At 40.4% G+C, this 25,309-nt stretch overlaps 1 protein-coding gene across 6 annotated transcripts in view; it reads left to right on the top strand.

Moving 5' to 3' along the window:
- The first annotated feature begins 4,754 nt into the window (after positions 1 to 4,754).
- Positions 4,755 to 25,309, top strand: part of shroom3 (shroom family member 3) — a 94,142-nt gene continuing 73,587 nt past the window's right edge. For 2 of the 6 annotated variants that reach the window (XM_054756623.1, XM_054756624.1), the window contains exons 1-2: positions 4,755 to 5,272; positions 18,759 to 18,913. In XM_054756623.1, coding sequence (XP_054612598.1) covers positions 5,099 to 5,272; positions 18,759 to 18,913 — 329 coding nt within the window. In that variant the 5' untranslated portion in view covers positions 4,755 to 5,098. Of the gene's footprint in view, positions 5,273 to 5,635; positions 5,761 to 18,758; positions 18,914 to 21,980; positions 22,031 to 25,309 lie in introns of those variants that run through there. The other 4 variants (XM_054756625.1, XM_054756626.1, XM_054756630.1 and 1 more) reach the window with 4 other exon arrangements.

Below are 25,309 nucleotides of genomic sequence, written 5' to 3' on the forward strand. Positions count from 1 at the left end.
TTTGCAAAAATATACTTTAAAGTATACAAGTACACTCATCTATATACTATGAATGTACTGCCTGTTTCACACCGCCCATTCTGGGGCTTGAAGACAGGATCTTTGCAATGCAAGACGAGAGTGTTGACCAATGGACCAGGTAGGTTTACCAATGTACTAGCGGGCATTCGTTACATGTATCCCTTTTGAAATATACTCCTTAAAGTAATCTTAATAAAGTAATCTTACCCATACTGTATGTACACAAGAGTGTGATGCATTTACAAAATCATCATTTACAAAGACAATGTTGAAAACAAGTTTTATATATTTTCAAACATTTCAAAAACAAAGACTTGTGAAATCAAGTCCTTACTGGAGAAATAAAAATGAAAATTAGATATAAATTCAATGTTAAGCACAAGTCAGTGACTTGACCTTATTATGCACTTGGCGCAAGATAGATATACTAAGTGTTACTACTTTGTGGCAAGTACAAGTTTTAGTATTAAAGTATAATTGTAAGTCTTAGTACTAATGTACTTAGACTTTTTACGTACAGAGTGTTCTTTCGTTTATCGCAGGGGACAAGTTCCCAAAATAGCCCGCAGTAAGTGAAATCCGCGAAGTAGCCAACTTTTTTTGTTGTTGCAAATACACTAAGTCCCCAACTAACGAACACAATTGGTTCCAGACGATCGTTCTGAAGCCAAAACAAAATTAATATTACAATTAATATTATAGGTACTACATGTATACATACATGTGTGTATACATATACAGTATATGCGTATGTATGTAAATATGAGTTTGGATGCAGTAATAATATTAAACAAGGATAATTAATGATAATAAAAATGATATAATAATACGTAATGATAAATGTTATTTACCTTTGAAGAGGAGTGGTCGAGCATACGTCGTGGTGGAGTAGGAGGAGATATTGAAAAAAAGGACAAATCATCATGGTTAGACTCTTCTAAAAGAGGTAGTGTTCTGTGGGTGGTGTAGAATTAAGCAGGCCTATTAACTCTTCATAAACTTTAATCACACGCTCTGTCCGGGTTGTATCATAAAGCTAAAACTTAGCTTTCTATTTACCGGAAGCTCCCCAGCGACTGTTGGTCCCATTAGCAGTGTCACAGTGCCCTCTACTGGTCAAGCATGTACAGTAGCAGTAGAAATTTTGTACTGATTGAGCAGCCTAAGCACTACAAGGCAAAATAAAATATAAACCAGTTGGCTTGTGTTCGTATCAGCGAGTGTTCGCTAGTCGGGTGTTCGTAAGTTGGGGGGCCTAGTGTATACAGTTTTTTCACCATACACTTTTCTCAGACAGGCAATAACATTTGATCACATTTCTCTCCTGTTTAAACCCTCTCAAAGAAGTTCAAACTTTTGTTTGAATTTTAATGAGCAACACAAGAAATGATTAAGTCACTCACCCACATTTCACTCCTGTGAGCGTGCCTTTTCGTCCTGGTGCTGTTTCGCTGTACTGTAGTGTTTTTGTATCCTTGTTAAAACATATTGCTGCAGACGAACCGAAGATTCATTTACATGCTAGCAAGCTCGCGATGACACAGGAGACATGGCAGGACGGCAGGGAGGAGATTGACTGACAATGGTCTACCGCCAATCAGGACGCAGAAAACAATGGGCGGTGCAGACAGACGAGCGAGGGAAGAGATAGACACTCAACCTCCCACAATGCTATTCATTGGGCCAGGCTCAGCCTGTAACAGCGTTCAGGCTGTAACAAAAAAAGGTGAAACAGCGAATCCGAGAAAGGTGAACCGTGATAGATAACAACAGGCTTTTATTGCAGGTGTGAATGATCTCACAACAGGCACAATAATCCCTAACACACATCAGCGTGAGTCTTATTTATGTCTTAAATAGCTTATTTTCTGTTAATGTTACTATGTGTCTATGTACGTTACTATAGGGGTGTTATTTCATGTCTAGAGGGCTCTAATAATATTAAAAACCGTATTAAAGTAAAGTACATCATTTTGGAATAAAAGTATCATAGCATGAATGAAAGTGTTTCATATTGGGTGTGTCAGAAAAAAAGTTGAATGATATTTTGTGCCTCTAGATGGCGATATGTGTTTACATATACTGCATTCCCATCATCTGTTGTAGAGTCTACTTCCCTTTCGATAACACCTAACCAAATCAATTTGATTGTCAACTTGTCACTACCTAGCTGACGATATAGCACTCAGTTACCGGCGGGGGTGATCCAAATATCGATAGCATTAATACCAGTATACTTTAAAGTTCTCTTCCGTGTTTATTTTCAAATATTTTTTGTTGTTACTTGTAATATTGTTACTTTGTTGATTTTGTCATAACCATCCATTTTCCTCTCCTTATCCGGGTCCGGGTCGCGGGGGCAGCGGTCTCAGTAGGGAAGCCCAGACTTCCCGGTCCCCGGCCACCTCCTCCAGCTCCACCGGGAGGACACCAAGGCGTTCCCAGGCCAGCTGTGAGACATAATCCCTCCAGCGTGTTCTAGGTCTGCCCCAGGGCCATCTCCCGGCTGAGCATGCCCGAAACACCTCACTAGGGAGGCGTCCGGGAGGTACCCGAACTAGATACCGAAGCCACCTCAACTGGCTCCTCTCCATGTGAAGGAGCAGCGGCTCTACTCTGAGCTCCTCCCGGATAACCGAGCTCCTCACCCTGTCTCTTAGGGTGAGTCCAGCCACCCTACGGAGGAAACTCATTCCAGCTGCTTGTATCCGCGATCTCGTTCTTTCGGTCACGACCCAAAGCTCATGACCACAGGTGAGGGTGGGAACATAGATCGATCGGTAAATTGAGAGCTTTGCCTTCCGGCTCAGCTCTCTCTTCACCACGACGGTCCGGTACAGCGACCGCATTAATGCGCCGATCCGCCTATCGACCTCACGCTCCAACCTTCCCTCACTCGTGAACAAGACCCTGAGATACTTGAACTCCTCCACCTGGGCAGGACCTCATTCCCAACCCGATTTGATTTTGTTATATTAATATATTATTTATATTTTGACTACAAACACTATTGTCCTTATTTTGTTTAAACACTGGTATGGAATAAAACGAAATAAATTGACTGGAAAAGCTAAAAGACAAAAACAAACAAAAAAATTTAATTATTATCATCTTGGTGTATTTAAATATAAAATATTATATAATAAAAAATATATTTTTTGGACTGAAATATTTGTCCTGTGTTCAAGAAGCAACACATTAAAGGCAATCACAACATTATTCAGTGATCTTGGAACATTTCAAGTAAAAAGTACAGGTGTTGATATCAGTATTGCTATGGGCAACACCGGCTCAGAATGTACAGTTCTTGGTATCAAACCATTTGCAGCAGCCCCCACTCGTAGAGTATAAGACACTGCAGGGAAAAGTTAAAGGCACTTGGAAGTGGCAACTGCAAAATCAAGTTAAATGGAAGTCGGAGGAATCCAAAGTACTTGTTGTCAAAGACATCAAGGAACTGGACAAATACTGATGATGACATCATCTCAACTACAAGGAAATAAAAGACACAACTCAAAAAAATGAGTGACAATAAATATAGATTATACCAAATTCAACAATAGTAAGCAACACATTTCATTCACTGATCATCCTAAATAAGTTATTGCATCATTTATACCCCAAATTGTTTTACTCCAATATTTACATATTTATCCTTATGTATCCTATCTTTGCTCTGCTTGTCTTTATTTAACGTCTCCACTTATTCTAACTTATTTATTTATAATTTTAGTACTTTCATTAAAGTTTGTTATCCTTATTTTTGTTTACATTAGCACTCCCAAACACTGCACAAAGCTATGCGCTGTCATTAAAAAAAACAACAACTCCTATTTGATATTAAATTTTTTTTCAGCACTTTCCTCACTTTTCTTTACACGAAATGAAAACGAAAAGGAAATCTCAAAATGTAAGCAAACAAAAGTGTCAAAATGTAAAAGATAGACATATATATATAACACAATGTAAAGATATAAACAAAATAACTGTGACAGTATGCAATAAAAGGGAGTATTAATGTAATTGTTTGAGCAGAATAAAGTCAGCAGTGCAAAATAAATAAACAAAAATGGCTCTCATTCGAATCTCAAAGAACGTACCCCTAGTCTGTAAACAATGTAACAATATCAACAATGTAACAGTATGTGCAATACAACAACAAAAAGAGACCGATATTTGTAAAAATATAGAAAACATAGATATTGATGCGATACTAACATTACCGTAGGTATCGATACTATTGATATTTGGATCACCCCCTACTATTGCATTAATGATGGTAAACTCGATTCCTTTGACTGACCCGAGTTCTTATGAGTCACTCACGGAAGTAAATCGAGTACTGGAATCATTCGAGTCACTCGTCACAACACCCATGCGCATAAACCCGCACACGCGCAACAAGGTTTCCTTTTTTAATTTCGCGAGCGGTAGCAGGGGTGAGGAGGTGAACGAGTTAACAGAAACGAGTACCCGTGAGTCCCGATTCAGGAAATAAAAGTGGGGAGATTTGAGTGACCCGTTCAGGACTCTCACATCTCTACTTAGCTTTTCTCTATGACTGAAGAAAAAGATTGACATGAAATCCAAATCACACGGACGTCATGATCGTTTTCTCCCCCCCCCAACTGACGTCACGCTTTTCGCTATCTTGATCACCAACAACCCCTCCTCTCTCTCTCTCTATCTCGCTCTCTCTCCGGCTCTTTCTCTTTGCTCAGTGAGTCGCATCAAATGCTTTTGTGATGCTAAACTTGGGGAAGAGAGAGTTGGACAGGGAGAGGTTGGATTTCTGTTTGGACAGATCTGATTTAATCTTGAAGTGTGATCCCATCCTCCGTACATTCAACGTTTAAACTTTTTTTTTTTAATTAAAAAAAAGTTTGTTCTGCCACTCTTGTGCCGGGTGTTGTTTTACCGGATCTGCGCTTGAGGAATGCAGGGTGCACTTTGCAGCTCGGTGTTCGGACATCTCCTGCTTTGCTTGCGCTCAAGCCAGGCTTCTGAATGATCGACGGGCATGTACTGGTGAAGGAGAAGAGGCTTTTCAGCCGCACTGAGCACCGCGTAGCCCGGTATGAGCACTTCCTTTCCGGGCATGGACGGTAGCCGGGTCGAACTCCAGCAGGCGTCGGGCGGTGCAAGAGGAGGCGGATGGGTCGTGGTGGAGGCCCGGCTGCAGGGTGGAGCACCGTGGGGCTTTACTCTTCAGGGCGGCCTGGAGCACGGACAGCCGCTCATCATCTCCAAGGTACAACAAAGTGTAAAAGTAGTGGGCTTTATAACATACTTTGCTAGCGGAACAACTGTTGCCAGGTTTGTTGAAAATGTACATTTGGAAGTATTTGGGAAGCACTACATTTTGGACTAGTTAACAGTTGGTACCGGGGTGGATCTGGGATTGCTGCTTTCAAATTATAGATAAAAGGCACTTGAGAACACTTGCACTGTAAATGCACACCCTTTAAATGTGTTGTCCTCATTGATAAGTTACTGCATGGGGGGGCGCTGACTTTCGAAGGTGTACCTCCCGCCCTCTTCCTGTTCCGGCATTGCAAGCCACGCCCCCACGTAACGCGCGCATGAGTTGTTTGTTGACAGCTAATAACAGCGTTTTTTGGCCAGGTTTAACTACGAACTTTAGCTATCTTTGAACGTATCATAACCACACAATGACTGCAAGTTTTTAGTCGTCTCTCTGAGACGTGCCACGGACACGTACGTGAACACCAGACAGCGGTGAGTGACAGCCATGAACGCCAATCAATCCAAAATACTGAGCCGAAGACAGACAGCACCTTTATTTCATTCGATTTACGTCCTAGGAACACAAGCGAATGGCAGAAACCGTGAGACACCCAGAAGAATGTCTTACTTCTGATACACGTGATAAGAGACTGCAATTATTAGATTTGATTAAGCTCCAGAACCCTCTCTTCATTTGCCGTTGTTTTCTAGTGACGGAAGCTAACAAGCTGAATGCTAGATGCACAATCCAAGTTTAAACCCTAAATATGCCTCACACACTTATTAAACACATTTAAAGTACAAAGTGTATAGGTACTCACCACCAATGAATGATAATGTTAGATAATTGACGAACAGATGGAATTGGAGTCCCAGTGTAGCCTTTAGCCTGGTTGACAGGCTGGCCCTAGCCCTTCTCCAAGCCGCATCTACATAGTGCTTGTCTATTGTAATTCCATGAACGACTTACAATCATATATTAACTGGTGTTCACCTCACTGCAGTTTTGACTGTTGAAGCTGGTGCTTCGGGAGCCAAACTTGTGCGTCTCAGCACACGACTATGGTGCGTTCAACCACCGCCAAACAAAGTGCGAAATCTGAACGCTTGATGAAAAAACATCAGTGAAGGATAAGTCATAAACATGTAAAAATTGTGTGTTTTCTAACAGTGGTACATGCATCCTGTACATTTTCGCCTTAATTAGCACGTATTTTTACGTAGTGTGATGTGTTTTTATCAGGAAAAAAAATTGTAGGAAAAAACGGTGTGTCACTAAAAATCCACAATCCTGGGGGGGGGATCCAGTGTATATCGCATTAATTTTGACTTCATTTTATTTTTAGACTATGCCGAGGGCCAACACAAAATGAGCTACGTGCCAAAAATGGCCCCACGCCGCACTTTGGACACCCCTTCTTTAAACGTCGAAAACACACCCCCTTAATAAGTCAAAGACAGGCACTTCAGATCACAGGTCAAGGGAATACGCCTCACTTGTACAAAAACAGAAAACAAATTAGTTTGTGTTAACGTGGACTATATAAATAATACATAAAACGATCAAATGAAATGTTAATGTTTTCAAAAAATGTTCAGTACTTGAGCTCCTGTTGCCGCCCCTAAGCTATGCTTTTGTATCTAGCCTGTGCTTCGACCCGTTTGCTAACTTATATTCTGTGAAAAAAAGTGCCGAACTGAAATGCTGTACAAGTAGTAATTACACAGAAAGTGGTCATTTTTGGAATGTGTCAATAGATGGCTGTCATGTCCCAAATGAGCCGAACACTTCCATGATGGAATGGTTTGAATCAGTTGCGAAATGTGGAGGTAGATGAGCGTCACAAAATGACTGTTGTCATAGTGATGTGTCTTGTATCTTACTTGATGTGTCTTGATGTAACAGACCCGACAGCGGTAAGTGAATTTCTGCAAAGTAGTATTCAATGTTAATAAATTGAATATTTTCGTAGTTACAGCATAGAATGTATAGTCATGTTTATGATCTAAATATGTTTTGTATGTTGTTTTTTTACCATTATTAGAGCCCTGTAGACATGAAATAACAGCCCTATAGTCACCTTTACACTCTTATTATTCTTTGATTACACCACATTGATAATGCGCAGGCTTTGGGGATCATTGCAGGGACACAAGAGACGGCCGCGGCTGCATAGCATGGTAGCGAGCTAGCTAGTTTGCCCCCAGTTTTTTTATTCTAAACTTAAGAAAGGGTTTCAAACGCAGTGGGGAAGAACGACAAAATAAGCCCAAAACGTACCACTTCCACATGGAATAGGAGGAGAACTTTTCACTCTATTGTGTCGGCCATTTCATGGCTGACTACATGCCGTGTTAAGGTAATGTCATGTCTCATCAATGTTTGTGTCATTATTGATGCCTAGTGGCCAGAATACCACATATAACTTGTATTTTAATAGTTTTTGACAAATAATGGGCCATACAACCACAAAACAGCAGTCATGCATTCATTTTTGAATACCCGCGATAGAGTGAGGGCGCGACAATCGAACGACGATGTAGCGAGGGACGACGACATACAAATCATGATTAGCACTTGGAGGAAGATTATTTCACTTCACCTATTTCGTCCTCAACTTGTTTATCACATCAGTAAACACATTTTAGCCCAGGCTAAAATAGTCTTCATGAGTTTAATCTGGTGGTCACATGATTCCCATTAAACTTGCAAGAATGAATGTCACAGCATTTATACCAATAATTGTTGTTGAAGATGTGTCCTGACCAGATCTGAGGGTTTTTACAACCTCAGCTGGTTAACTTCTGTAATTCTAGGTTGTTCTGCGGCTGCGACATCAATGAAATAAAGAGCTGAATCGTTTTTATATCGGGCCGTATCACACAATGGTTGCTTCAAAGAACTTTTCTTAAGAAGCACACTAATTAAGAGGTCGAACAGAAGCTTTTTGGCAACAGTGGTGAAAGAAAAACTTACAATGGCATCAACTGTACAAAGTTGGAACAAGAAACTACACAGACAGACCCATTATAATGTCTTTATGAGCAAGGGCAAACAGGTAGCGCCAAATCTAAACAAAAAAAGGTGTTTGTGGCTGTCCAAATGTATCCCTGATGTACTACTGTATGATGATTGCTAATTTAATTCTCACAGGCACACGTAACCCCTTGCATTTCAGATATTTCGGTCTTTTTTTTCCTAACAGTTAGATATTACTAGGGAAGGGCGATATGGACCGAAACTCACATCCTGATATATTTATCTGGAATATTGATACACGATCTACATCCCGCTATTTTTTTTCCACAAACTTAGTTTAGTCAAAGTCAAATATGAGTGCAAAGGTGTTCCATTAAAATGAAAAAAAAAAGAAAAGTCCATTGTCTTTTTGAAATAAAAACAGAAACGTAAAATATAATCGTCTATTTTCTATAGAACAAACCTTGAGCAATGCTCAAATCCTCAGCTATAATATGTAATGAAGTGCCCTGTTTAAGAGGACATTTTTAAATGTCAGCAGCAACTAAAAATACTTGGGGGGCTTTTTGTGGGTTAAATCTGATTAATTATGTCTTTGCCAGCACTAAGTGTCAATTAGCTCATTGTCTCCATGTTCCACAGAAGACAATGACGCACCATCATTTACATGAACTGGGTTTGTAGTTTTCGTAGGTTTAAATGTGGCTTAAATGTAGCCACTGCTCAGCCCGGTGTTTGCCACAGATGGTGTTTGGTTAGAGGTGTGGTTTCTCCAGTGCTACTAGCCGCTGCCAGTCGTAGCTTCTCTGAAGCTAGATGCTAGCCACAGCCACTACCGGTGTGAGGTGTAGTTGCTCTGAAGCCTGATGTTAGCCGCTCCTAGGCCAGGTGCTTAGCCACTGCTTCCGAAGGCCGGTGCTAGCTGGAGATGACGCCTGTAACGAGGTGTAGCTTTTCCAGAGATACAGCGCAAATCCAGTCTGTATCGATATGGACGATATGTTTTGTTTTTGATATCGGGTTTGAAAGAAATATATATATATTTTAAAAACATCGATATATCGCCCAGCCCTAGTTATTACTATACCTTTTAGTTTCAGTCTATTAGCTCAGTGTATTTTCAGACCAATCTAATCTCATAGAAGGCCTTTTTGACACACACACACACTCACGTAGCACAACTAAAGTTGTACAATAGTCACAGAACCTGTGGAAAAATCCTGGGAGACACACTATAGATGTATAGTTCTCACTCACACAATTAACTCTCACTTCTACATAAACGTAACTTTCACTTTCTGGAGGGGCGTAGCGAACTGCTATAAAGACTCTGTATACTTTCATTCTGGGCTCTTCCTCCATCTTCCTCATCGTGTAAAATCGTCAAAGCATTCACACCTATAAAATTCTACACCACTTTTCATCTACGGGTTTAACCTTACATACAAACCTACACGCAGTGTCATCTTGATAGGTGTTAGCATGCTAACAGTTAGTATGTTAGCATTGATGCCAATATGCCAATGCTAGCATGTTAGCAATTTAGCTATTTTGTAGCTAAGAACTTATATAGTTTGCATGTTAACATTTAAACTTTTTTTGTAGCTATAAACATACTTATCATGATATCATGTTAGGTGTTAGCATACTAACTGTTAACATGTTAGCATGTTTGCACAATTCTTGCTACTTGCACTCGCTGATAATTCAAATCATTCATATATGAATTCATTTCTGCAGCTTTTCATTTCAACTAGCATCTAACCATTTCAGCGTTCATCCAGTTCATCCAGTTGCATTTTAAGACAGCTTCAGTGCTTCAGCTTCTAAGCTAACTCTACATCATGTCTGCATATCAACATTGATCATTTTAACAGTAGTGCAGTTCTTCAGCATTCACACACAATGTCTGCTGACATTGCATCATCTAGTTGATGATAGAGCCCAGCGCTGTAAGCACATATATTGATCTTATTTGTTTAATACAGTTTGAAAACCTTTTAAAAAGTGTGATCATTGACTACCTGCTCCTCTACAGTAACATTTGGGGTGTACACATGCAGACGTGCAGCGTGCGTGCGTGTGTTTTGAATCTTGTACCACTCTTTCCATCTAAATGATACCTACACACCAAATTCACTTTAACTTAAAATGTGAACAGGGTAATGTTGTGCTGTACTGTAACTGCCCTGTGGAGAGCTCCATCCAAATAATATTGCCTTTTGAAGCTTGTTGAGAGCCAGTTTAATGGACTCATGAAATTGCGCTGTCAAATAGCACAAATGCCAAATCCAGTGTTTTCATATTATGGGCCACAATTAGGGATAAAAGAGTCTTTGACACATAATGCGACAACAACACTTAGAATCCAATTATTTCCAATAAGTCCCACAGCACAGCGACTGCCAGTTTTGGCAACCACGCACATGGTCAGCGCTAGTGGTGAAAGTTCAGTCTTGTTAATCTTAGACCACTGCATGCTTGCAGAAAAATGGGAAGCAGAGTGTATGTTGTGCTGTGTAGCACATAAACGTGACCATACAGCACTACGCCGAAGGCTCACCAGACCACTGGATTTGATGTCACCTTGACATTTTCACCCTTGACATAGTAAAACAGTTAGACAAATAAATAAAGTTAGCGTCATTGCAACAAAAAAGAAATCCTACTTGCAGATACAGAAATGTATTTTCACCTTCCAGAGTCATAATGATACCACCTATGCTTGTCATTTTCCATGAATAAGGAAGTAAGTAGCCTGCTGCTATAGACAATAAACAATAGACTATAAACAATAGACACTTTAATACAGCACCTCCCCGCTTTTCGCAACACTTACATTCAGGGACTACTCTCGAATGGCGAAAAACAATACTATTTCATATAAATGTAAAACCCACAAGACATGCTGGGTAACTTCCTGTTGGGGAATTGTGCATGTGGGCTTTCTAGCAGGCCTTGCGGGTTATAAATTTGTATTGTTTTGCATGTATATTCAGGTGTCTTTTCATACCTGAATAATCCGTGTGGTATGTTCGGCGTATTGCTTGTTATTTTTGGTTGCATCGTGAAGGTTGAGAAGCTCCTGTTGATTTGTGATGTGTGAATGAGGTTGTAGATGAAGCTGGTTCACGTGAAGCCAACACCAACAAATGGCCTAATTATGGAGATTATAAGCACAAAATGGCGGGTTCAAGTAATATTTTGATAAAAATTGTACAAATTTGCAGGGTCGTGAATGTTGAGTTGCGAATAAGCAGGGAGCTACAGTATTTTGGAGGTGTATGTTCCACTGATTGACATTCTAGTCTATACAATATTGTCATTTTTCTTTGCTAAAACCACTAAACTAATGGTGGACTAAGACATTTGCCCAGTTCTGTGTGATGGCCTCTTTTCCTGTGTCCTGCTATTTATTTACATTTTGTCTACATTCAAAAGGTTTGCAACTGGATAGAATAAACGTCAAGTTCAGTGTGACATGACACGTAATTTGAGCACAAGTAAAGTATTGGAATTGTTACAATGGTTGCAGCTGTATGACTGACATGCTCATTCACTTAGAAGAGCCGGCTCTCAAGAACTTATTAAGCCTATTGGGTTACTTTGGATTCTGCACCAAAGGAGTGCCATCTCCTTGTCGGGGATGAGATCCTGTCCCAATTGAAGGAGTTCACAAGGTCTTCTTCACGAGTGAGGGAAGAAGGAGCTGAGCTGAAAGGCAAAGCTCTCAATTTACCGGTCAATCTATGTTCCTACCCTCATCTATGGTCATGAGCTTTCCATCGTGACCGAAAGGACATCGCGGATGCAAGCGGCTGAAATGTGTTTTCTCTGTAGGGCTCAGTTCTCCCTTAGAGATAGGGTGAGAGGCACTGTCATCCGGGAAAAATTTGGATTCAATGCGGAGGACTAAATGCTCCTCCGCATTGAGAAGAGCCAGATGAGGTGGCTCGGGCATCTGGTTAGGATGCCTCCCAGACACCTCCCTGGGAAGATGTTCAGGGCACGATCAGCCCATAGAAGGCCACGCGGAAGACCCAGGACACATCGGAGAGATTATGTTTCTCAACCGCCCTGGGAACGCCTCGGGATCCAACGGGAGGAGCTTGACGAAGTAGGCGGCGAAGGGTTCGTGCTTAGGCGGCTGTCCTCGCAAATCAACTTTGGATAAGTGGAAGAAGATGGATAGATGGTGTAGTCACACTACAGCTGTCCGATTAAGTCTGTGAGCATGAACTGAAGAACCCTGCTTGGATGAGAGACGAAACGTATTCTCAAGCAGCCTAAACAATCCAGTTGAGATGGATTCAATGGCCTGAGAAGACAATGCCTTGGATCAATAGTTAATAGTCACCATCTTGGCATTGTAGTGAAAGCGGAGGGACTAACCTGAAATAATGGCGGCTGATGAACAACCTGTTGTGGTGGATACAGTCAACAGAAGAAGGGGGTAAATATTACAATCCCCATTTCCTGTAAGTGTGCAATGACAGTAATGGATTTGAGACACATCCACATTCTTTATTGATTAGAAAAGGTATGTTGTTTTTGTAAAAAAGTACATACTAAACCAGGGGTGTCCAAACCACGGCCCATTTTTAACTGGCCCTTGTCAAAGTCTCAAATATAACAGACTGTGGCCCACATACAATATGTACTGTTTTCTACTTCTTAGTGTAAACACTAGGTGGCGCACCTATCTGGAACAAGGTAGTGTCTCCACAAAGAAAGCGTTCACAGAATAAAAATTGCCAAGGATATCCAGAAATGGTGGAACCAAAGAGAAGCAAGATTGCAAGCGGGTGCTATGCATAAAGACTAACATGCCATTAGACAAGCCAGCCAGTTTGTTTCAGTCTGCACGCACACACTTTATGTCGGTAAAATAAGTATAAAAGGGACTCTATATGCGTGGAGATGCTTCTTTTAGGCTGAATCAGTAGACGACATTACCCTCCTTCCACCGGGTGATGGCTCAAGCTGGCAGAAGGTGTGCCGAGGGCGGATGCAGGTTTGTAGGCACCGCAACATTGTTAGCCTCAACAGAGGGAGCTGACTAGCTGAGCTTATGTTTTGCGCCATCATAGTTGTTGAATTAGTTGCATGCTTCGAGGAACAAAAGCAACACATGTCCATGTTTTTATGTAAAATGCAAGTCATTCAATAAGTCGTACTTTAATAAGCAGTCACAGTTACAACCCAATGCACAGTTTTTAGTAGAACACTTTTCTTCATTCTTCATTTAGTCCAGGGGTGTCCAAACTGCGCTCTGCTGGCCATTGGTGGCCTGTGGCTCCTTTTTTATTAGGCACATGGTGGAAATATAATTATTAATGATAATAATTATAACAAAAAAAACATACAAAATTGGGAAAATAGAGCTAAAGGCAGTATGTAAAGAGGAAAAGCTTGAATGTTGACACTGTGAAATAACACAAAGCTTTGTCTTTAATTATACTTTACGTTTTGTACGTTGAACCTTTTTATAACATATATAAAAAAATATATATTAAAGTGGCCTCTGCATTCTTTGACTTTTCAGTATGCAGCCCTTGGTGGAAAAAGATTAGACACCCTTGTACGAAATGGATTTGCTCTGTGTGTAGAGATAATGAATATCATCTGGAGTACCAAAACACACACACACACACACACACACACACACACACCATTTTCAAGGCGTGAAATGATTACATTATCAAGGATTTTCCTCTACTGCTCTTCTTTCCGCAATACCATCACATTAGTGAAACTCATTAGTCTTTTGTTTGTCAGTATTAACATTATATAACGTGTACTTCTAAACTCCTCACGACTATGTTTCGTTTAATGTTTGTTCTGCATTTAAAGGGATTATGGTACCTCCCTGCAGATGGAAGCGGACGAAGCACATTGCAGTTCAGAGTAGGGTGTGATACACCCTGTAAGAAATTCTTGGCAGTTGTTTTTACATCGGAAGAGGACCAGAGCAGAGGAGTCTCATTCTTCACAACTGTGCTAGATGACTTTGGCATTCACCAGAGCGTATCAGATAACCTCACTTTCTAGGGATTGTCTCTTTGTCTTTGTCAAGTCTTGGGGTGTTCAGATCCAGAAGATTTGTCATACTATTCCCTGATTGTGATCATACGCTGACTGTGGACAGGACCATTGTGGGGTGCGAGTAGAATCATATGTCGAACCAAACCGGCAGAATGTTAAGATAAATTGTATCCACGTACTTTTTGGGTTTCCTCCCTGCAAAGTCTCATGGAAATTGGTTGGGCAGTTTTTGCATAATCCGTCTCACTAACTAACCACAGCATTTTTTTGCACTTTAACGGTAACATGTTTTCTGCATGTCGCTATGTCACGGGTGTCCCAAGTGTGGTCCAGCGGCCATTTGTGGCCAACAGCTCATTTTTCATTGGCCTGCACTAAATTGTACACACAAAATTAAGCAATCTGAAAAAAAACCCATCAAAAATGGAAAAAATAGCAAGAAGGTGTAATAGGAGGAGAAAAAGTTGAATTGTTGACACTACAGTGGTACCCCGTGTAGGTCGACCAGCTCATCAAGTCCCGATCCACCATGTTGTTCTTATTACTAAAAAGTGCCTGTTTAAGTTGAATTCAACATTTTATATAGTCGACTGCTTTTGTTGACATAAAATATGAGACCCAAAGGGGTAATTTTTATGAAAAACCGGTCTGTTTACATGTGTTGTAGTATTGTTTTGTTTGTGTATTCTGTGTTTTTGCAAAAGCAGATTTGTTGTTGTGTCAAAATCAATAAAAACAAATGAAGAAGGGTGGCAGGGGAAAGTGGAAAGGAACTGCCGCATAGGACCGACGGGCCGGTAGACTTCTCAGCCGTTCATTTGTATTATTACGTATTTATAAATTATTAGCAACTCAGGGTGATCCAAATGTGTTTCTACTGAAAAAACATCTTATTTTTGGACAAAGAAAGACAAAGAAAAAATGTTTTGACCAAAATCCTGCAAATTTGTAGCGCCGTGAATGCTAAATCACAACCGTGCAGTCCGTGGATCCACTGCATAACAGTATCAACAATACAACAATATTTACAACAAAAAAACATGCAAACCATATGTAAAGAACAGTGATGTGCAGTGAGGTTCATAGCTGGTGAGGCGCCGACTCCTTTGGTGTTTTTTTAAAATGTTAATGCGGCTTGCTCATTGCTCAAAATGCAAAAAGTCACAAGTAAATATGCAAGCAATGGCTAATTTTGGTTATGTTGACAACCTCTTATGTCGACGTGGGTCAGCCAATTTGAGGGATGCCAACTTAAAGGTTTTCCACTGTAATAACAGTAATTCTGATAATAATAATACACTTAGTTACCTACAGTATAACACACGCTCTGTCTCTAAATAAATAAAATGTCCTGTTCTTTTAGTCTCTTTTTTTTTTAAAGTAAAAATATCAAAATGGCTTTTGCATCCTTTGATTTTTCAGTATGCGGCCCTTGGTGGAAAACCCCCCCTGCTCTATGTGGTCTGATAATACATATGATGTAGACTCTATAGCTAAATGATGACCCATACCAGGGGTGTCCAAAGAGAGGCCCAGGGACCATTGTCGTCCCACAGCTTGTTTATTATTGGCCCTTGGCATACTGTATTCTAAAATCAAATTAATTCGTTATTAATGAGATATATGATTAAATAGTACACTAATTTATTGTGTGGCTTATAACACAGCTTAGATGTTGATGTTCTGGTCACATAGATGAGGATATTCTGACCTACATTGGATTGGTTTAAGCATCTTTAAATGCACAAAAGTGACCCTCTGCATCCTTTAGTTTTTCTGTATGCTGCCCTCAGCGGAAAAAGTTTGGACACCCCTGACCAAAACTGCTCCAGAAAGTAGGCAAATTTTATACCTCAGTTATAGCAAACTTAACTCTGCATATTTATATGCCCAACTAATAATCAATCCTGTCAGGTGATGATGTAAAAGACATTTTGAAGACAAAAGCAGAGTTGAATCCCGCCTAACTCACAGGGAACCTAAGCAAAAAGACACTGTGACCTTGACAGGACACGTGCACACTTGATAGACGCACATGGAGGCGCCCTCCAGCTCACTCACTGACAGGCAGCTAAGAGCCATCGTCAACACACCTGATAAAGCATTGGTACAGTGTTGATACATGATAGTAATTGTGTGTGTGTGTTTGTGTCGATGTGTGTGATGAATCCTCACTCTTGGTACATTCTTGTCTGTGTGATCTTGAAATGTGGGTTTTGACAACTTTCCAATATGATTTATGGTGAGGCAATGTGTGAGTCACACGCATGTGAGAATCACGTCATGAAATGGCGTTGTGTCCAGCACAAGATAAGCTTGACACATACAATATGTTACCACTTAGGTCTTCTTTTGTGTTAGCCATAGCTCTGCATGCAGCAGCACATTTTCTTCCTGCCTTCAGTTGCTTCTCGAATAGTTTCCAGTCATTTGCACGGCACATACAGTACATGTCAACAAACAACCATTCACACATATTGTCTCATCAATGTAACCATTACTGACACCTAGCGATCAGTGTAGAATACAGTGGTTAGTGTCATTAATTTGTTCCAGAAGTTTCGGCTCTAACCATAATGGATGCTAAACGGATCAATTTTTCCCATAAGTAATAATTTAAATTCCATTAATCCGTTCCAGAAAGCCTATATATATATATATATATATATATATATATATATATATATAGTATATAGAAATGATAAATGAAAGGGATAAATAAACATTGAAGGTTACTTTTACCTTGAGTAAAGACGTGATTCTTGATGTGACTGGTCCCGAAGACACGATGTGACAGCGAGACACCACACAGACACCTTCGTGTTTTGCCAAGAGTTTCTTGAATTCAATTGTTTTTCTCACCTCGATAATCCAAAATTGAGACAAAGAAGGTTGCAAGTGCCAGCTTTTTGATAAAGAAAGCAAAAAACACAACTCAGGAAATAACTCATGATATACTGTAACAGGGTGATGGTGTCTGTGTGGTGTCTTGCTGCCATATCGTGCCTTTGGGAACCGTCACGTCTTCAGTGAAGCTAAAAGTAACCATAAATGTTCATTTATTGCTTTCATTCATCACGTATATGTACTAAGAATTGTTTTATGCATGTAAAACTTAAAGCTATAAAAACTATTATAAAGCTATAAAAAAAAAAAGTTTTGTGTTAACATTTTGGAGAGTAAGCTGCTGATGACATCATAGATGGGCGATGTAGCTGAGTTCCGGTTGCTATTTATTTTGTTAGCTAAGGATGCTAACAAGAACGTTTGTTATAAAAATACAATAAGAACACCGTTGGACTCACGCAGTATATAAATAACACGACAAGACGCGCGCCATATTGTACGCTAACCAGAAAAACTGAGGCAAAATTATGGCATACATTTTCAACGTTAACCGAAAAACACGTAACTGGGCGGATCCTAACTGAGGTTCCACTGTATTACATATCATTGACATGTATTTGAATGCGTTTTCTAGGGGTAATCTCACGAGATTAAAATGTGACACAATTTCTCGGTCAGAAAAAAATAGGCTCGCAATAGTATAGAAATAAATTAATCACACGATAAACTAAAATGAACGCAATCATTTTGCCGGCCTCCATATATTGCCATTTCCATGCGTGTCTGTTTTCCTCATCTCTCGCCTCTAAACAGGCAGGAGGAACATTCACTCACCTAGATGCAACAACAACATTCCATAGAACAACAGGATTTTTTGGCAGTCATGTAGTCACTTTGTCTCTGTGGTGGGAGGCGGGGCCTCTAGCATACACAAACACACTCACACACACAGAGTGCAGCAAGGGAGCCTCATGAGGAGCAATGCAAGCTAATGTACTAGAAATTAGGAGGAAAAACGATGCTTGCAAAGCCAAATGCCACAGCCCCCGTATGGGAATATTAATACAGTAAAGAGCAAAGTGAGCTCATCAACACGAACGAGCCAGTATGAGGAATTTTATAGAATGTATGAAAAAGTTAAAATCTCGCTTTGCCTCGTTCTTGTGGACCCAATCTCGTGCATCGTCAACAGTCGAGTGTCTCGTGACACCCATAGTGTTCTGAATACCTTATAGTTGTATTTTAGCCCACTTACCCGTTTTTATGCTTGAAAATGTTTAATGTGGGCCAAGAATATCTAAATTGTGCTTAAATATGCTTATTTTTGACTAATAATAGGCTATAGTCAACCACAAAACAGCGCTGAGCGTTGGTAGTGTAGTGGTTCACATAGCTGACATTGCTGATGATCGCCTGACTGGTAAGCAAGATCCATCTCTCTCCTCCAGCTCTCCTGCAGGCCCTTAACAGGACAAGCAGCGTACAAAATGGACATCAAATCACAAAATGCTGTCAGCAAAGGAGCTGACATCACTGGCGTCACACCCTTTTAAAGCTCACAGCTCGCATTTGGACATCACTGTCAACGTTTTGCTAGCGTGGTGTGTGTCTTTTGCAGGTTGAACAGGGCGGGAAGGTGGACAGTCTGAAGTGCCCCCTGCAGGTGGGGGATGAGATTATCATGATAAATGACATCGAGCTGACGGGATATCGACATGAGGCCATTGCTCTTGTGAAAGGATCATACAAGACTCTACACATCACCGTCCGCAGGTATTGTGTGTGTGTGTGTGTGTGTGTGTGTTTGTGTGTGGATATGAAAAGGGTGAGGATTAAACCATCAAACAACGCCAACTTTTACTTGGATGCTACCACTGGTTGTCCACAGTGCTTTAATTAATTACAACAATTTGGCTGCGGGTGTGCTATTCCACATGTTATCTTTCAGAATTCATTGTTGACACCCTGCTGGTTATAATAGCTGCTCTGTGTTTGAGGTGTGGGTGTGACTGCTTGCAATGCTGTTGTTGCTACTGCGGCTTTTATTTGGGGCTGGCTCAGTGCTCAGTGCAGGACTTTCCAAACACACACACACACGCAGTCGGACAAGTGTGGTAGCACACCTACTGTTGTGTTAAGGTGCGCTGCAAAAAGTAGAAATCTCAGCAAGATCAAATATCTGAAATTAAGGTAAAAAAATGTTTGTTTTGACCAGCTACTTAGACATTTTGTGGAATCTTGGTTAGCGTTATTAATTTGTTCCAGAAGGTCAGACTCTAACCCATAAACGGATGTTAATCAAATCAATTTGTCCCATAAGAAATCATGTAAATCTAATTAATCCGTTCCAGAAGCCAAAAATGTTAACATAAAACACGTTATTATATTTGTACATGCAGAAAACAATTTGAAATGCATATAAATGATGAATGAAAGGTATAAATGAACTTTTAAGGTTACTTTTACCTTCATTGAACAGGTGATTCTTGACGTGACTGAAACCAGGAAGGTGGTGGTGGTTGATCTCGCTGCCAAATTGCGTCTTAGGGAACAGTCACATCTTTTCGAGATGAGACCCCTGACCTGTTAATTTTTCCACAGGGCTAATACATTTCTACAAATGCAGTTAAGAGTAACAGTTGGACAATTAATGACATGTTGGTATGGTATGGTTTATTTGTTTCAGACATGATTAACAAGTTACTTTAAAGGGGACCTATTATGCTTTTCCTCTTTTCTGACCTATAAATGTTGTTACAATGTTGTATTCTTGTGTTAAACGATGCCAACGTGTCAGATAATGAGGTTTGCGCATATGGAAGTGAGACCTGAAAGCACTTTTGGATGGCTCTGCACGCTGTGGTTTTTTAACACCGAGTTCCGCTGACGTCAACGCAACCCGGACTTCCTTGTATGGGCATGCCAAGGCAAACTCCGTAGGCCTGCCCTCCCCCGGCTCTGCTCTGTTCACCATGTTAGCACATATGGCTCCCAGGAAATGTTTGCTCGGGTGTGCCTACAGAGGCAAGCATCTGGCAGAAAAGGTTGGAGTTATTGATTCCTGGCAGGCAAGAGAAAAATATGCTCATATGTCAACGGCACTTCACACGAGACTTTTGTGAACATGGGCCAATACGAAGCTGGACTATTCGCCAAACTGTTGCTGATGCCCGACGCCTTTCCAACGTTACTTAGTTGTGTCGAAGAGTCAGAAGAGCAAGCTGTATGTAACAGTCTATCAGTGTCCTAACTGTCTTTATTTTGTGTCAGTAATCGGACAAAAGTGGTTGTCTGTGTAGCATTACAGAGTGCGCATACAGCGAGTGGAGGGAGTGTCATAGCGGAGTGGGTGCGGCGGGAGGCGTACCCGGAGGAGGGCCGAGAGTGGAGTAAATTATACAGATCGTTTGGGCGGGAGGCTGGAAACCCAAGGAAACACTGCAGGAAGAGGCGCAGACTCTGGAAGATCTAGAAAGCTTTCTGTGCGGGTTATTGTGGGTAGCTTCTCTATAGGAGTCCAGAACTCAATGTGTATAATAGGTCCCCTTTAAGGAACATCATGTGGTAACATTTGCACAGTTCAACATGTCCGAAAAGGAGTGGGAAGAAGCAGAGCTTATATTTAATCTTTTGCCTTCTCCATGTCTCTTACTGATAATTCATTCACACCATAACTGTTCCATGTGGCACTGGCATCAGACCTGCATGGCCCAGTCACAATCACATTGTTCATGTGCATGGACTGCTCCAAATCATCCATTCTGCACACCACTTGTGATATAAAGTGATCCTTTTCATCCTTTTGCTTCTTTAAAGCATCCGCTTTTTCCTTCCAGCCCATCCATTTGTTTACAAAGTGATGCATTTTCATTCTTCAAATCTTTAATGGGTTTCATTCAGGATTTTGCTTGTTCATGCTGTTTATCTGTTTTGCTGTTTAGCGCCTTCCTTATATCATTCAACATCACGCTTATCTCCCGTAGTGTACCTGCCAGAGATCTGGAGTGGAGTCATGCGACTTGGCCTCGAGTCAGACTGAAGTCACAATTTTAATGACTTTGGATGTGACTTGACATCAAAGGCTTGCAACTCGACTTTGACATCAATGACTCGGGACTTGCACATCTTTACTTGAGACTTGACTGGATATTAAAGACTTGAGACTTACTTGAGACTTGCAAAACGCTGACTTTCTCACACCTCAGGTGCCTGCTTCCTGGCTTTATTTTAATTGCAGCGCCGGAAGCCTTACCAGCGCCGAACGTTGGCAATCAACACCTTTGAAGATTGAATGTGAGCGACAATTAGCTTACCTTGTTAATGATGGTCAGTACTTTACGTGTCTTTTTTTTGACGAGTTAGTTCCTCGGTTTTCAAGCAAGTGGTGTCGGTAAACAGATCTGTAATTGTGGTGGAGATCTGTGGTCAGGAAAGGTGCCAAAATAGTTGAAAACGTTCAGTCCACCCACACAGGAAGTGATATCACATTTTTAAATTTAGCTCGAGGCAGCAGGGGTGAGTAAGTGAACGAGTTAACGGAGACTGGTACCTGTGAGTCCCGGTTCAGTAAAAAACTTGCAAGTGTCACGCAGCTCGTTCATGACTTGCACATCTTTCCTGTCAGGTGTTTGTGTGCATCCCCGTAAGATAAAAGGTGCGTGGCTCAGTGCACACCTGTCAAACGCTGCGTCACTCACCATACCTGTCTGTCCATTTCACTCCCTGTCTCTCCTCCTTACCTGCCGTGCTCCCTCTGATTGGTGCATTCCAGCGAAACCTGATTGGCTAAAGACTGAGGTTATACGGCAATGTGGGAGAGCCACACGCTCACTGCCAGTAGCGCCTTCAAAACAAACAATCAGGTTTTCCAAAGAACTTCACATCAGAGCTGTAAGTGTGCAAGCGTGCGTATTTAACTTGCTGTTTGAAGTTCTGATTTTGTGTCGGTTGCAGCTTTGAAATTTGCTGTATCAGACGGAGACTTTCTTTTAATCGTTACTCAACACTTGATAGCTTGTCATGTGGTTCACCAGAGTCAGTATTGAGCTTTCTGAGTTGTGCGGACGTATCAGTGGGGGTTTTAGAAGTTTGTGTGTGTGTGTGTGTTTGTGTGTGTCACTTGTATCTCGCCTTGCTCCACATTCTGCAGATGTTTTGTCATTTAATCCCCCCGCCTTCCAAACACTCTGCACAGCACTGGTGTTTTATTACACAGCTTTCATATTACGCTCCTGTTACTTTCTCTATTAGATGAGTTAGGCTAGTTAAGCTATGTACTGTAAGTTGTAAGTTTTGTTGCTTTACTGCAAACTACTGCAAGAATAAATAGAATGTATAATGAGTGTTGGATACGAGTGCAACTAAATGGACCCTTTATATTAGAGACTCTTGTAGAATAGACTATATGGAATACACCTTTAATAAATAAGATCCCGCACAATAATGTTCCAGCTGGGGAGTTTATTACATGACATTAGAGGAGGTAAACAAGTCAGATTGTTGTTGTTGTGATGGTGTTTTTTGTACCGAAGGTTAGTCAAAGATCTAAATGCGCTGGAATGTTCGTTTCTAGTCTGCAGCCTGTGAGGAGGTTGAGCAGGTTTGACAAAGTTCATCATCTGAATCTTGATCATCTAATTATAGCTGATAATGACGAATAATGGTGTGCATGCATATCACAAAGTGTCATGCTTTCAAAGTAAAATCATTCACCACTATAGTAATTCTGTCTCAATTAAGGATAGGTATTATTGATTAATAGATTATTGTTAAGAAAGAAATGTAACTTCTTAAATCCTGGTCTTGAGAGGCTTGCTAGAAAAAGACATATCCAAAATACTGTTAAAATACGTACATGAGTTGGCATCATTAATCAGTTCCAGAAAGTCCAACCCTAACCATAACATACTCTTAACCAAATCAATAAATAATGTAAATCAAATTAATCTAAAAGCTAAAAATGTTTGATTATTTTAAAAGTGTAGTTTTACATGCAGACCACACATTGAAATGAATTAAATGAGGAATGAAAGGGATAAATAAACATTGAACATCAGTTTTACCTTCATTAGCAGCATTGGCAGCAAGATCCACTTGGACACCACCTTCGTATTTAGCCTTGAGTTGTTTCTTGAATTCAATAGTGTTTCTCACATGACTGACTTCAGGTTCCTGTTTCCATGTACAGTAATTCCTCATTTATTGCAAATAATGGGTTCCAGACCCGCCCGTGATAAGTGAATTTCCGTGAAGTAGGATTCCTTATTTATAAATGGAATATTTTTGTAGTTAGAGCATAAAAAACCTGGTTACAACCTTGTAAATACGGTTTTAACATTATTAGAGCCCTCTAGACATGAAATAACACCCCTACACCTATACACTCGTATTACGCAATGTAGTACACATAATAACAGAAAATAAGACAAATTAGACGTAAATAAGACAAAACAGACTCACACGTTAGCATTGGGAGATTTCCTTGTTGTTTTTTTGGGACGATATAGATACTGTACCTGCTAGCGTGGGTTCAGTCCTCATTCGTTGACAGTGTGAATGTGAGTGTTTGTTTGTGTATGTGTGTCCTGTGATTGACAGGCAACCCATCCAGGGTGTAGTCTGCCTTTTGCCCAAAGTTAGCTGGGATTGGCTCCAGCTCACCTCGATCCTGAACAGGATAAGCAGTAAAAAATGGATGGAAAAACCCAATTTCTCTGCCAGTTTTGTACTACGAATAGAAGAGGGAATGTACTTTATTTAGACAAACGTATATTTACAATTAATTGTACTAAACTTTATTTAGACAAATGTATATATACAATTAATACAATAGTCATCAACTACATTTGTCCAATGGCCAGAATTGTTCTCAGCAGACACTGTGAGGACCAGATGTTATCATAAAATTAATATTGTATCCTAGGTCAAATATTATTTGATATACAGTGGATCCCTGCATAGTCTTGATTCAGTATTTGCGACCCCACAAATTGACAGTTTTTTTTTAACTACGGTATATATTTTTTGTGTGTGTGGAAAAACCCTCAATTTTCTGCTTATAATCTCCATAAACAGGCTGTCAGTTGGTAGAAAACCCGTCTCATATGCCCTACATTGGGAAGCCCACATGCACAGTTACCCAGCACACCTTGGGGGGTTATAAATTAGTATAAAATACTATTGTTTTGCATGTATATTTGTGTAAGTGTTTATTTTGATACCAGTACTAGTCCGTGTGGTGCAGTTACATTGTCTGTTCCACATGTATTACTGTTTGTGTTATTTTTGGTTCTACCATGACTGAGGGAGGCATTTATTTATTTTTTTCATGGGCGTCTCAATTACTCACGGATTTTTTTGCCATTTCTGGGTGGTCTGTCTGAGGACGCAACCCCTGCGAATAGCGGAAATTGACTGTATTAATTTTGTAATTTTTAGCCTTTTTCGGTGTTAACAGCAAGCAGCAAGCAACGAAAGTCCAGTGACTTGCACGGGCCCACTTTTGCAAAGGCAGAAGCACTCCCATCAGGGGTTTCATTTAAAGTATAAAGGTTGCGTATGCACAAAACATGGGCTAAAAGTAGCGTAGCGTACATCACTTTTTACCCCAGTGTTGTCATTTATAACAATTTGGATGGAACTCTTGAGCCGTCGTATGCAAATTTTGGAGGCAGTGACGGGAGACTCAAAAGGGGACGAAATAAATCACGTGATAAGTCACTTGACGTCCCGTAATTCACTTTGAATCAAACCTAACCTACTTGTCTTTTTGCTCTGTACATCACTTTTCTAACAAAGTACGTCCTTGTCGTACCATAACTGTTCCACTCCCGTTTCACTTTCAAAAGATATAAACAAAATCAGTCCAGCAAATTAGCATCAGGATTGATGGCGGAAATGCAACATAACACCAAATAGTAGGACTGTCACAATAATCAATAAATGGATGAATCGAACAATAAATAAAAACGAAGTCGAAAATGATATGATGATATGACAAAATCATATAAAATATGTGAAAATGGTCTTTTAAACGATATTTAAAAAAAAATAAATAATCAAGAAGTACTATGAGAATGAAAAGTAATTCCCAATTCACACGTCTCCATTTATGATTGGCCATTGTTTAGCGTTAGCGTCTTTTTATGCCTTTTTGGGTGCAACTGCAGG

The sequence above is a fragment of the Dunckerocampus dactyliophorus genome, chromosome 17, assembly GCF_027744805.1.
Source record: "Dunckerocampus dactyliophorus isolate RoL2022-P2 chromosome 17, RoL_Ddac_1.1, whole genome shotgun sequence".
NCBI lineage: Eukaryota > Metazoa > Chordata > Actinopteri > Syngnathiformes > Syngnathidae > Dunckerocampus > Dunckerocampus dactyliophorus.